Genomic DNA, 14,949 nt, shown 5'->3' with positions numbered 1-14,949 from the left:
TCCCTCTAAGTATATCATTAACAGCAAGTGTGAGTGTGTTTGAGAGAGAAAGAGAGAGAGGGAGAGAACAGTATCTAAATGTCAATATCACTAACAAAGAATCCCAACATTGATCGACTATTTGGCAGTAATTTTGCATACCATTATTGCCTACAATATATGGTATGTAATTGTCCATTATATTCTAGCATGAAACTCCCCACATACCAGCGAGAAACCAGTGTTATCCAGAATTAGAATCCAGACTGTCAAACTGTTTGGTCACTGTGATTATCATTTTAATAAATAAACACAAAAATTGCTTCAGTTATGTGTCAACAGTTGTTTAAGCACTGTCGATCTATGAGTGTGTGTATGTGTGTGTGTGTCCATGTGCGTGTGTGCATGCATGTGTTTGTTGATTAGTTCGTGTACACAGCGTGATCGAGCATGCTGCTTTCATTGATCATTACCAACCTGGCTGACACTCTGGACCCATCATGGAGTCGGGGAAGGTAAGATAATTCTTGGCAAATACATTCTTTGCATGTTTTTCATGAAACAGTTGTATATTCTATCTCTTTATTCTAAATTATGTAAGAAATATTTGCAAATAGGCGGTTGCTCACTGTATATTGCTGACATATGAAGCTTTAGACACTCAGGATTACATTACCCACACAGACCTGAAGGAACAGCCAGCTCTTCATTCATCAGTGTTTTCTGTGTTTGCATTGTCATTTAGGAGATTGTAATGACTTAAATCTTATGTGCCATAACAAAATCAAAACGTATTTATAGCACATGCAAAATGTTTTTTGTGGGAATCCTTAGTTTTTAACTTATGTATATAATCATTCTTTTGACTGTCAGAAATGATGCATAAACTTTATCCATATTATTGATAGATTTCCACAAGAAATCTATCAATAATATGGATAAAGTATTTTTTTCTTCACTTTTATATGGGATTTTAGTTGTAACTATGTACTATGCAAGTACAGCTGAATGATTCATGGTCTTGCTTGTGTGAGTGTTGCTCATGCATTGATGTGTGTGTCCTTATCTAAATGATTACCTCTCACTCCTGCAGCAGCTAACAGGTACATTAGCCCTGGCTGTGTTCACAGCAGCTCTCGGGTCTCTGCAGTATGGCTATAGTCTTGGAGTCATCAACGCACCCCAGAAGGTACATAAACATAGACTTTGCTTCCTTTCTTGACCATCTACTTGCTGCTGCACACTGATATTTGCATGCAAATTAACCAATCAAAATGAGCTTACTCCACCCTCTGGCCACTGGTCCTTTAAAACTGGTGTAAGTTCTCTGTGTACACTTTCCTGCAGCACTGAAGATGACATAATACTCTGAGACACCAACGAACAGTTTTACCTTTTCTCAGTATCTAGAGAAACAACTTCATCCCAAACTTTCCTCAAGTTTCCTTGCCTAGCCCTCCGAGGATCATCTGAAACTTTGCAAGCTGTCTTAAATTTTCTGGCCTGTAAAGAACAACACTTTGAGTGCCTCACCACCAAACATGTCTCATGGAGCAGCAGAGAAGTCAGAAATTCTCTCTGCTGCAAGCAGTTGGCACAACTTCAATCCCTGCCGAAAGGCAACACTAAACCCACCATGGATCGCTTTGATGAGGACATCCTCCAGTATGGTGCTGTTCAGATGGCATTGTACTCTTTTACTGCCCCTGCAGACTATGTCCTTTCTATCCCAGCCAGCATTAGTGATGAAGTCTGCCTTGATTGGCCCCACTGTGGAATACATTTCGGACTAGAGGAACTTGGAATCAAAACTCTGGCAGGCAAAAGACATGCTGTCCTCTCTGTTTACACTCATCTCTGTCATAGAATCAACTAATTAAAACTTCTACCTTATGTGGGCAGTGTTCAGGACATAGGGTATACAGCAGATGCAAATGTCTAAGCCATCACATTTGCATCTGGCAGCATTGATATTCCTGCTTTTTGGATTTTCTTATAATTCAAAGGTTGGGACCTTGTTGAGCAAAAAGATGCCATAAAGTCTCCTCGGGAATCCACTTGTGGATGGTCTTGATAGAGTGGTGCAGGAATGAGTCCTCAAAACATGGAAATGAGTTTGCATTTAAGCACGCCAGGTTCCCTGGTCTTGAAGTCATTTTGTCAGTTGTTTTGGATGGGTTTTTGGTTAGATGCCTGAAACAGGGTCTGTGGTTAACACAAGGTTAAAACACTTATGTTTTGTTGTATGACATAGATAAAGGAAATGCCGTTGGCTTTTTGACATGGGAACCAGGTTGAAGTTGACTTCGGCAAAAAAAAAAAAAAGTAATTCCAGTACCACTCAGTTGGCCCATTTGTTAAGCTCCTCCCAAGAACAGCCACTATCCTGTCATTTGTTAGCAGCCTTAACTAGGCACAAGATGTGTGTCAAGCTTTCAGAATAAGGGAAAATGCAGAACCATATAGACCCTGCAAGTTCAGTGGCAGATATCCTGTTTTGAGAGGGGTGTTGTAATTTTGGTTTTCCAAAGCCAAAAATGCAAGGGGAGATGCATTAGATATGGATTTAACATATTTCATAGCTGAATTAATGAAATGTATTGAATGCACAACAATTTCTTTGTCGGCTCCAAGGTAAAACACTAAGTGTCATTAGCATGTTAGGAAACAGAGACTGTTAAATTATAAATTGCTTATGTTTTAACTTTAAGTTAAGTAGTTAGGCCTTTCTCTCAGCAAACATTTGACTTGTCATGGGCAAAGCACAGGTGTCACTAATAACATTAACGATGGTTCTGTAGTGTTAACGTGCTCCACTAAGGGAGATGGTGGGCAAGCATGCAGGATACAAGGATCCTGAAATCAGAGCATCTAAATGTAATTCAGCCATCATTAATTTCATTACTTACACCTGTGTTGGGACCACTGTGACATGTCAAAATGTCTTTAGTGAAAGAGCACTTTAAAGAAATGGAGAAGTGGGATTATTTACTGTTGCAAGCAATGGGCTAAAACATAATACTAAATAATGAATATTGACTTACTCTGCTGTGCAACCTTATTGCTCCTGTACAAATTTGTCTTTCACATGAGTTTTGATCATTTGCTGTGCCTGACACTTACATTGGAATCGGTGAGCTTTTCCGTCGATTTTAATTCCCTCTTCATTCAATACTCCACCTACAAATTATATTGTGAATGTAGCTCTCAAATGCATATTGTAGTCCTTAGTGTCCGCTTTTTTCTGATATCAGCACTATTATTACAGAAATATGCTATTTTTTATTTTCCGTTATTGCTGGAAACACCATATTGACATGTGTCTGAGAGCTTGACAGGCTTGACAACAGTAACCGAAGGGGGCTGTTTAGATAATGTTGAGTCTCTTTATATTAGCTTTTCTTTCCCTCTGACTTTCAGAGCTGTATATGAAGAACTTTTTCTGTAAAACACATGGACCTTTGTATTGTTTGGACTTCTTCCCTGGACTTTCTGCAATCTTGCCTTGTGTTCTTCTGTCTCCTTCTGTCTTTCTGACAAAGCTGCCTACATACGTTGTCGACAGACCCAGTTATTAAAACAGGAGTTTTGGATGTGTTTGTTGAGAGCTGTTTGCTTAGCAAATGTGTCAAGCTTTTTTTTGTCTCTTCTTGTATGTTGGCGGTCTTATGTATAGGACAAGGGGTCATAGGGTAAATGAGGTCCCTCCTAAATGGTGGAGTATGTGTAAGTACATTTAGCTTTAGCCTGCTGTTGCATACTATGCATAACTATTTTTTTTTAACTATTAATCAAATCAATCAAGAAATATAATTGAACTTAATTGGCAAAATAAACACTATTTTTGTTGACATTCTGTTTAACTGAAATATTTTCTAGTAAAATGTGTTGTTGTATAATGACTGTCATAACTATGCATATTTGTGAGTGAGATTTTAGCAGAATGGACTGATGTGTGTATGTGTATGAAAAGCTGTGATTGAACCTCTTGCTTATCCACAAATGTGTCTGTGTCACAGGTCATTGAAAAGCATTATGCGCGGTCCCTGGGGGTGTGGTCAGAGAGGGCTGCTGTCCTGTCAGAAAACAGCACAGAGGAAGGGGAGTTCTCAGAGGCGGGGAAGCACCCTGCCGTTATCATGTATTGGTCATTGTCGGTGGCAATCTTCTCCATCGGTGGCATGTTATCCTCCTTCCTGGTGGGATTTGTGGGAGACATGAGAGGAAGGTGAGAGAGGATGGACAAAACAATACAAATACACTGAATGAAAGAATAACGTTTTGGCAGATAAAGGAGGAAAAAATATGGAGTATAAAACATGATAAAAGTAGTTGATGAAAGGACATGGGGGAAATGTTCAAAGTTGAAGCATCAATGCTGTCAGTGTTGTTCTGGTGTGAGTTGCAGAGTTTTGGAGATATGGGTGGTAAAGATGTCTAACTTCTCTCGAATACAATGGCACTAGATGGCTTGTGGTGCTAAAAGCACCAAAAAAATAGTTTTGAAAAAGTTGACAGCAATGTCACTTTCCAGAAATCATGACCCAGTTACACGAGAAGATCTGCAGACCTTGTTATGAGCAGTTTCATGTAGGAACCATTTTCTTCTACCGAACTACATTCACCAACAATATCACCACACAAGGAAGCATGCATCTACTCTTCTGAGCTGTAATGTTTGCTACTTCAGTTAGTGCTGGGTGAGCTAGCTGTAGATGTGTGTGTCCCTCTGGGTGGTGATATGGTTGGTGGATGTAGTAAGTTGGAAAGAAAATTAGTAGTTCCTACACTGAGTAACAGGGTCATGATTTCTGGAAAGAGAAAGTGCTGGTTTTTTTTTTTGTTTTGTTTTGTTTTGATTTGTTTTGGGTGGTTTATTTTTTATTTTTATTTTTTTGCTTTGAGCACCACACGCCGCATGCCATAATGTTCCATCAGGCTGTATATTTCCAACACTTGGCCACTCACACCAAAAAAATCAAGACTGATGAATATCACTACAGGTAAAAGGAAAAAGCATTTCTGTCCCTTTAAACCAGCATCCATATTGAATAATGCCATGGCGCTCATGCCTTTATCTATCGTCTATCTTTTTTCTGTATCCCCTTCTGCCACCTTTCTATCTCTGTCTGTCCTGCAGGGTAAAGGGCATGTTAATGGTCAATGTTCTGGCTGTAGCAGGTGGACTGCTGATGGGTCTTTGCAGAATGTGGAAACCTCACATCATGGTCATCTCTGGCCGTGCTGTTATGGGCTTTTACTGTGGTACAATAAAGCAAATATAACCTTCAAGTAATGCTCACATCATTTAGTTGGAATTCCAGTGTCTGTGAGTTGTAGACTTTAAGAGGAGGAGGAAATTACAAAGGGTTACTAAACTGCACAAAATGTATTGCCTTCCTGTATTGTCACATATCCAACTGCTAATGTTTGTTTAAAGTCCTCATGATGTGTATGTTTCAGGGTTGACATCTGGGCTAGTTCCTATGTACATTGGAGAGATTGCACCCAAGGCTTACAGAGGAGCTCTGGGTACTTTACACCAGCTGGCTATTGTTATTGGCATCCTAATCAGCCAGGTGAGGTGCACTCACACACACACATATGTTCTGCCACATCTTTGCTTGATGATACACTGAGTACATAAACTGTATCTGTGTATGTCTTTGTGTGTGAATGTAGGTAATAGGCTTAGACTTTGTATTAGGTAACGACGATATGTGGCCTGTGTTGCTTGGTTTGTCTGGAGCTCCAGCCATATTACAGTCCCTCTTGCTGCCTCTATGCCCTGAGAGCCCACGTTACCTTTACATTTTACTAGGCAAGGAGCAAGAGGCTCAAAAAAGTAAGAGTTACACACTCACAACTCTCTCATCCTTTTACTCTCTTTCTAACACCTTCTTATTGACACATTATCATTCAGAAATACCAGTAATACCATTCTATCAATACCACTTTCATATTTGACTGCTGCTAAATATAATGCTGCATTCCAGTGCAACAAGTTGGAAAACATGCCATTAATACCAGTTCTAGCATTACTCATTACACTGCACATACAAACACTTTAACAATATGTCCACAGATAGTCAGAGTAAACAAACAAGTTATATCATGTTATGAGATGTGATGTGTTAAGCTGTTCTCATGCCCTCTTATTATCTATATACTAAAAGAAATCTACTAGAATTCACAACCCTCGCAAACTTGAACCACTTATTTGTATATAGCAATGTAATAATATCTATATCTATATAGATATACACACAATAAGTGCAAAAGTCAGTGTAAGCAGGCATGTTGTGGTGGTGATAGGTCAAACAAACACACAACTTTCCCCTAAGAGATTGGTGTTTGTGTGCTGTGTGACAGCAAGTGATCTTTAAGTTGAGATCTAAGGTACGTTGTCACATCCACACATTATGTTGAGTAAGTAACTTGATGTTTGCATAACTTTAAATGGAACAGTACATAACACAACAATGCCCAACCATGATTCTTTTTATACACCTAACCTAACTGAGAGGGGCACTAATAATGGTATCTATATTTTCATCAACCTGTCAGAAAGAAAGCAATTATACACATTTCACAAAATGCAAAACTACTCCAAAGCTTCCAACACTGTAAATAAGTTGTTTTTTTGGGTTTTTTTTACAGATTCTTGTTCTTGTCTCCCTTTGCTCTGTGTTGTGTTGCAGGTCTGTATCGTCTAAAGGGGGCGTATGATGCAACTCCTGATCTGGAGGAGATGAAGCGAGAGAAAGAAGAGGCAGACAGGGAGCCCAGGGTCTCTATCCTTTCTTTGGTGAGTCTCTGCACATGAAGAAGTTCCCTTGGAATATATTGTTACAGCTGCCTAGTTATTATTTCTTGTGTGTTTTGTTTGACCTTTTTCATCGACAATTCTGGAGAAAATTGGGTTTAAAATAAAACAGCTGATAGAGACACTAAAACAGTTTCATTACATTATAATAGTCCTGAGTTTCTCTTAACCGTCCTGACTAATCGCCAACCAAAGTACACTGATGATCTCATGTATTGACTCAGTGATAGTTAATATTAAATCATTAGTTAAATAGTGAAATAATGAAAGGCTCCAAGCAGTGTCCCAACAGACAGTGCATCTGAGGCTTTGGTGAAATTTTAAGTGCTGGACTTTAACCTTGAAAGATTGGAGACTCAGAGTATTACATTTAAATAACCATAACATCATTAAATACTCATATGAATAAACCGAGGCAAAATGTGTAAAGTAACAATGAAATTGCTAAAGAATCTGATATTTATTTTAAACTCAACTCACTATTTTGAAATGTTAAGTTATACTAATTCTTAATAACTTGTTCATTTATAAGATCTTTGAATTAATGCAAAACACACTTTCTAAAACAACTGACAAAAAAAAAAAAAAAAAAGCTGCAGATGAAGCCATTCCAGCCTGGTTGGCTGCAATATGAACCCAAAATATGTCTGCAAAACACATTAAAATACTTATTTCATACACAGCACCATACAACAACATACTACATCATTTAAAACAAAGCGAGACAGGAGAGATAGGACAAGAAAACCACATCTGGTCATAAGTCAGATAATAATGTATTTGCATTTCAGTCGTGTGTTTTAGAAAACCATTGCAGTGACGGTATTGTACACTTCTGTATTATCTCCAAGATCCGCTCCACCGTGTACAGGCAGCAGCTGTTTGTTGCCCTCATGATGCACCTCTCCCAACAGTTATCTGGCATCAATGCGGTGAGTAGCAAATCAATTTTAACTCTGCATTTTTCTGCTCCTCAGTCAGTTTGCTAAATTAAAATTAAAGTGATTTTGATGGCATGATAAGATCAGGGAAATCATGGTTTCTCTGTCAGAGCAAATTATGTGTGCAGCAGTAACTGGGTTTTATTTATGCGCATAAAAATATATAGCTATATCTATACTCTGTATTCCTCTGCTTTAAAATGACTGTAAAATAACTAACTGCTCCTTTTATATTTGTTTTGGCTTTCAGATCTTTTATTATTCTACGTCTATCTTCACTCTGGCTGGTGTCAGTCAGCCGGTTTATGCCACTATAGGAGTCGGGGCCATCAACACCGTCTTCACTCTGGTGTCTGTGAGTAGCTACATTTACATGTATACAGGTGCATAACACACACACATATATATACACAGATAAACAGTGTTCTCTTTGTTGTAGGTTGCTCTAGTGGACAGGGCTGGCAGGCGCACGCTGACTCTGGCTGGTCTAGGAGGGATGTGCTGTTGTGCCGTTGCCATGACAGTGGGCCTCAAACTCCAGGTTTGTTTTATTGTGTCTAGGAGTTTTAGTTTGTCAGAATCTAGAGCCGAACTTTCATCTGTTTATGGGTCCTATCTATCTATCTATCTATCTATCTATCTATCTATCTATCTATCTATCTATATCAGAAAATACTTGTTGAAAACATTTTTAAAAGGGCAGGGAACCAAAAGCATTGTACTGAACTGTTCAAAACAAATATGTGTATTGTTACAACCCTAATACAAACCCATTGCACTCTCTCTGTTCCCACCGCTTCCTCCTTTCTGTCTCCCTGACCATATAACTACCAAGTGAGGAGGGAAGTTGGGAAAGTTTAACAAAGCATCCCACAGCGTCAGCACCACAGTATTCCCATCATGATTCAGTTATATATGGTGCTTAAAACTTACATCAGTGTGGATGTCCCCCTAAACTTTCTTTCAGAATAAGTTATTCTCTTTACTGACATGTCTTAAGTCTATAAATGCAGAAAATGCACACGAAGTAAAATATCCAGTAGCTCACCCCCCAAAAGTAAATTATTTATCAATCTGCATTGCTTAAATGTATGGGTCCTATGCACTCAAGACCCAAACAACAGTATGAATAGATGCGAAAGTGTAAAATATCTTTTAAACTGTTTATGCAAATATTTACTATAGTTAGTGATGCTCACATAAGAGCAAGGCAAACTGAGCACAAGTTTAATATAACAGTTGCTTGAAAAGGGGCATGCACCATTTTTCCAAAACTTTGCTCTTTTCATCAAACAGCATTTTATCATTTCAATAATCAGGAAACAACCCTGAATATCAGATGTTCTCTTGCCTCCAGGTTGAACAGCCATGGATGAGCTACGTCAGCATGTCCGCTATCTTCCTCTTTGTGAGTTTCTTTGAAATTGGTCCTGGTCCTATTCCATGGTTCATCGTTGCTGAACTGTTCAGTCAGGGACCTCGGCCTGCAGCCATCGCTCTAGCTGGCTGCTGCAACTGGACCAGCAACTTCATCATAGGCATGACCTTTCCATATATACAGGTAGGCAGAAGGGACACGCATACTGTATGTACTGTAATAACAAAGTCAGACAGAATCACTCTGTCATTCCTGACTCTTTCTTTTTTTTTCTTTTCAGGCTTGGTTGGATTGTTATGTGTTTATCCTGTTTGCTGTGCTGCTTTTCGGCTTCACTGTGTTTACTTATCTTCGGGTCCCTGAGACCAAGGGCAAAACTTTTGAGGAGATCTCTGCCGTCTTCCAAAAGGGCCGGAAAAAGTCGGCACAGAGCCCCAAAGATGCAACTGAACTGCAGCAGCTCAAAACTACAGATGCTTAAAACAGCAGCCATGTAGAAGAAGGAAAGGGTGTAGTGTGCTTCATCCGCCCTCAAAGGGAATGGCAGGCCTGTCCGGTGTTTTCAAAGTAGGGTGTCTTATATCAGGAGATACTTCAGAGATTGAGTCCAAGGTATACTAGCGCACAAAAACTAGAGGCAACAAACTTTAGTAAAAAATTAACCAAACATTGAAAAGCCAGATCCGTCTTTAATAAAGACACATCTAGCATCTTAACATTTGTCTTTTTATAGCATCAATGTGTAAGATTTAGTGGTTTTTGTTGGCCTCTAGTGGTGAGGATTTGATAATATCTGATAATATTTGATAATATTGCAACGAGCTGAAACTTCTCCTGGTTAGAATTTCTTCAGTGTTCATTGTTAAGGTTTTTACCATGAGCCGAATTATACACAGAGGTCTCTTCCTCTCCAGAGCAAATGGACCAGGTGATTGAAACCAATAAAAACACTGAATAAAGCAGTTTCATGTTACAATTCAGTGTTTCTCCAATGCTGTTTGGCATGTTGGGGATGGGCTGCTTGCCCAGTACCTGCAAATCTGTGCTGAACATTCAGGTGGTTTTTATCAGCGCTACATTATTGGCAGAGGTCTCCTCCTGTTACAAACAAACAGACCTGTTGATTTAAACTGGGAATTGTATTTTAGAAAATGCTGAATAGTGTCTCTCTGAAACTATTTGGCATGTCAGAGATGGGTGCCCCCCCACCGCAGGCTAATGTATGCTCACTTTTTTCTCTAAATTACCGCCAAATAACCCATAGAAGCCTTTCTCTCTGAAACAAACGGACTCTGTGATTTAAACAGGTAAAAACACAGAATAAAACAGTTCCATGCTAAAAAAAAAAAAAAAAAAAAGTATCATCGCGAAGAGGCAGCTAACTATGGTGGCCATTGCAACAATGTGAATATCCCTATCTAGAGCCAGTGTTTGGTCTGTTTGTTCAAGGCCACTGTAGAAACATAACGATGCAACATCGTGATTTCTGTGGACAAGGACCCGCTCCTTATGTAGATATACACGGCTCATTCTAAGGTAACAAAAACACAACAATTCTTATTTTCAGGTGCTCATATAATAAAGAAAACATACTTATTTTATAATATTCTATCTCTGCAAACATATCCCCCTAAATCCTACACACTGGACCTTAAATAAAGTGTGTTGCCTCCAGTCTGTGTGCTCTTCAGACTTAATCTCTGAAGTCTTTACTGAAACAACAGCTGTGTATTTGCATGGTCGGTTTGTTTGTGTGTGCAAGGTTGTTTCCATATGTCAGTATTTCAAAAGTCAAGTGTAATGCACATTTATCATTGAAGTATTATCATAATTATTTGATGAATTAAGGAGTTTGGTTGTTTGTTTTTTTTTACACAAGTCAAAACGTAAATATGAGAACTACACAAAACCAGCAGATTGTGTTTCTGTTATATGGAGTGACGTTTACATTGAATTAAACAAACATGTATTGCAGAACTGAATTAAAGAAGCTATAGTCAATACTGGATTACATGACTATTTGTATGTGAAAGGAGTGAAATGATGCTTGTACTGTTAAAAATTATGACCTGACAGTTATGTTCCCCTCAGCTCTATTGAGATTTACAGCATCTGTGATTTGGTGTGGTGTGACTTTCAGGCTTTCTTGCTTTGGTTCACTTTCACTGCTATCATCGCTTCTTATTTAAAAGGAGAATTCTTATTGGTCTTACATACATCAGGTGCCCAAACACACAGCTCTAAATAAGTGCTATCTTTGTCCTATGTCTGCTGGATTTGTAAATTTGCAACTTCTGGCGTTCAATTTTATCTTGCTTGTGTTCACAGTTTGTTTCTACTGGTTTATTGCTAAAAAACTGCAAAATGTAAGAGAAGTATTGCTCTTATATTATGCAAAGTCGTTGTTATACTGTAGTGATATTTAGTTACAGAATCGCTTACTCTTATGGTAAGCCAATCAGAGGCACAGTCAGGCAGAGTTAGTAGAAAGCAATTATGTCTATGCCATTCACCACAGAGACAGAGCACATTTAAAACCCACTGCCCCTGACAGGGAAAACAATTCATTACTCTCCACTGACTTTGTATTGCACGATGGTCACTCTGTGTCATCAACATCTGCTGGCAAACACCACAAAAATACCTTGAATCTAAATTTGTTTGGGGATGCACTACTAACATGATAAAGAATCCATAAGTGCATTTTCACAAGCTGTTGAGCAGAAAAACTGAACTTCTGAGAAATAAAATGTTAGACATCAGCAGGAAGATGTGGGACTATGGGATCCTAACACTGCTGATGTGCAGCGAGCGTTTTGCTCAACTGCTGAAGGGGAAAGTTTCTCTGTGATCACCTTAGTTTTGTAGTTTAAGGCAAGTATGCACAACATTCTAACATCACAACTACTTTGGAAGCTAATCGTGATCCATTTTTCAATTCATTTCACTCATTTTTAAAAATCTAATAAGGTAATGACATATTTTTGTTTTAACATGTCAGACATTCATTCTAAGCAAACTGTTTATCAAACAAAAGTGCCAGAGGGAGATTTCCCAGACTCCCTTCACTGAACGTCCTCAAACTTTAGAGTCGCCCTGTGTAAACCTGACCTGAGCAACTGGATTTGCCTCTTGGCAATTATGAGTGAGGACAGCAAACGTTAAAAGGTTCAAAACAGGCAATTCATTTTTGACTGATAAGTATAAGCACTGTTTGTTTATTAAATGGCCCCTAACCTCCTGTCATTTTGCAACAGAAGCCCCTGCACAAAGCAAGTTGAGTATCCTGCCTTATCACTTCTGTGAGAGGGACTTTTAATAAAACAAAAACTTTTTTTATCTTCTTAAGTTTTAGGGAATCCTTATTTCTTTACAGCCAGTGCCTTTAACTCTTTAAAACTTAACTCAACAGAAGTTTTCTTGCTGTGTTCAGACACCTCTGACTAGATATTTAACCCTTTAAAACCTTAGCAGATTGGTTTGGTTTCTTGGGGATAAAAAGAGATTAAAAGCCACTGACCTACAATAAATATCCATCAAATAGCAAGAAATTAGCAAAAAATGATGACCTGAAAATTACTTTTAAAAAGGGAAGGAGAATTATTCAGAAATATCAAGAACTAGGAAAAATGTCCAGGAAATTATATAAATAGTTATTATAATTGATTTGAAAGAATGTTTCAGGAAAAAAGTAAACATATCTTCTCATCTTCTGCACTGTTTTGGGGATCATTTTCTATTTTCAGGTAACTTTCTTGTAATTTTTTACTAACTTCTTGCTATTTTTTGGGCCATGTGTTAAGTTGCTCATTGCCTTCTCTCCATGTTTTTAAAAGAAATCAAACCAGTTTGCTCAGGTTTCAAAGGGTTAAGAAGATCCGTGTAAGAAAAAAACAAATCAGGCAGAGCATAGTGCGGGAGAGTGGCAATGACTGTTTAACTGAAACCAGAGCACAGTTACTCTGCTCACAGTTACTTTAGGGGTCTATTTACCCAAAGATACAGTCTTTCTCACACAGCCCCCAGCAACGCCCTCGGACTAGTTTAGGACTAATTACAAGGTGGCGGTGCCCTTGCCAATAAATGCTGCATTTTTGCTCTGAGCTAAACAGCCGCGAGTTGCTGCACATGTGGGAACAAAGGAAACAGGCGTTGTCTTTGTTCATCTTCAACGGTAAAAACAGGAACCTCTTAAAGAGGACCGTTTTTTTCCATTGTCATAGTTGTCTTATATGTCTTTTTCATTACAAATACCAAGCAGACAATTTAAAGAATTTCTTTCAGTAACATTTTCTGTCTCTCCAGTGCAATTATCACATCTGTTTAGTTTTCTGGTGTAAACAAACACTGGCCTTCTTTCTGTGCCTTAAAGATAAAAATAACATGCCTGACTTTCTATTTAGAATAAAATGACAGAATAAATTAAAAACAACATCATTATTTTAGTCAACTATATATCCAACTTCAAAGAGGGGAAAATGGATGGAAGAGGATCCTCTTCAATAAAAGCAGTAACTGCTAAAAATAAACACTTTGCTACAAGAGTTTTGTTTAGGCAAAAGAAAAAGAAAATGGCATACGGGAAGCAAACAGCAGACTCCCAGGTGAAAGCCCAGGGTTTTTTTGACCCATCCACTGCCTACTCTATGGACTTATATTAAAATAATAATACCAAAACTAACAACAAAGTCATACCACCAGCCAGCCCCCTCCTCTGTAAAAGTACAGAACAGTCCCTTACATGTGTGAGTGGCAGTGCGAATGTCCAAAATGCCCATCTTTACAGCAGAAATAAACATATTTACAGCCTGGTACAAAGATACTTTTGGTCTCTATAGTTAATTTCAGCATCCATGATAACTGTATGTTGGATGATTTGTTTTATAAGTCATCTATTTACATTTTATTAAGGCCCAATGTTATGCATATTTAAAGGTGGGGCCGCTGGAGTGACAAGGTTGTTGCATTTTGGGAGTCAGATCCACCCCTTGCTCCTCCACAGCCTCAACCTCTTGTCCAAATATGGTCACTTCTAGCTACAAAAAAACCAAGATGGCAACAGCCCTATGCTGAATTTGAGGCTTCAAAATGGCAGTCCCAAGACAAATGAGTGACATCACTTTTTCATACATACTGTGGTTTTCCAAGCAGTTTGGAAAAGCATGTTTATTTAAAAATCTCCAAAATTACACCATTTAGGCTATCATAGCCAGAAACTGTAAAATATGATAATTTATGGTGGAGGGAGGGTCATACATTCATACATCACGCAAAAAGAAACAAACTAACAAAAACAACAAAGTTACACCCTAAACAATGACAATAAACATCTTATCTTATCTTATCGTGTCTTATCTTATCGTGTCTTATCTTATCTTATCTTATCTTATCTTATCTTATCTTATCTTATCTTATCTTATCTTTTATAATGCTTTAAGTAGATCTAAATGTACTATTTGTAATGGACTACTTTTCTGTATATTTTGCCATTGCCATTTATTTTTATTTTTATTGAGCAGTTTTAAACATACTTCTACACCATAACGTGTGTTATCCTGATTTTTTTTTTTTTTTAGTTATTTACAATGCTATTGTTGTTGTTTTTTTATATAATGATTTTATTTCTGTTTTAACTGTAATTTGTTTTTTATTGTTGATAGTTTTTAATGTCTTTGTTCATGCTCAACATAACTGAAAATAAGCATCTGTTTCGGTTCTCCTGAGTCTTAAATGAACACTTTTGTAGAGTTTAAAAATATTAGTAGCTTCGGGCAGGGTAAAATAACAACAAAAACAACAACAACCAAACACAAAGAGAGAAAAAA

General features: G+C 38.0%; 1 protein-coding gene across 1 annotated transcript; it reads left to right on the top strand.

The window, feature by feature from the left end:
• Positions 1-435: 435 nt before the first annotated feature.
• On the top strand, positions 436-11,125 carry slc2a2 (solute carrier family 2 member 2). The gene is made up of 12 exons (XM_042500204.2): positions 436-494; positions 1,073-1,168; positions 3,999-4,207; positions 5,120-5,244; positions 5,443-5,558; positions 5,662-5,824; positions 6,681-6,787; positions 7,657-7,737; positions 7,997-8,101; positions 8,186-8,287; positions 9,104-9,307; positions 9,405-11,125. Exons 1-12 carry the CDS (start codon positions 480-482, stop codon positions 9,603-9,605), a joined length of 1,524 nt encoding a protein of 507 aa, XP_042356138.1. The 5' UTR covers positions 436-479; the 3' UTR covers positions 9,606-11,125.
• The last annotated feature ends 3,824 nt before the right edge of the window (positions 11,126-14,949 follow it).

This window comes from Plectropomus leopardus, chromosome 14 (assembly GCF_026936395.1).
Source record: "Plectropomus leopardus strain MGB_pleo_1.0 chromosome 14, ASM2693639v1, whole genome shotgun sequence".
NCBI lineage: Eukaryota > Metazoa > Chordata > Actinopteri > Perciformes > Serranidae > Plectropomus > Plectropomus leopardus.
The sequence above is the reverse complement of the archived record's forward strand: the minus strand, read 5'-3'. Positions and strand labels throughout refer to the sequence as shown.

Excerpts from the sequence above, each read along its gene's own strand:
- slc2a2 (XM_042500204.2), top strand. Across the intron at positions 4,208-5,119 it reads GTGGGAGACATGAGAGGAAG|GGTAAAGGGCATGTTAATGG; the intron begins GTGAGAGAGGAT and ends TCTGTCCTGCAG. Across the intron at positions 5,825-6,680 it reads GGAGCAAGAGGCTCAAAAAA|GTCTGTATCGTCTAAAGGGG; the intron begins GTAAGAGTTACA and ends GTTGTGTTGCAG.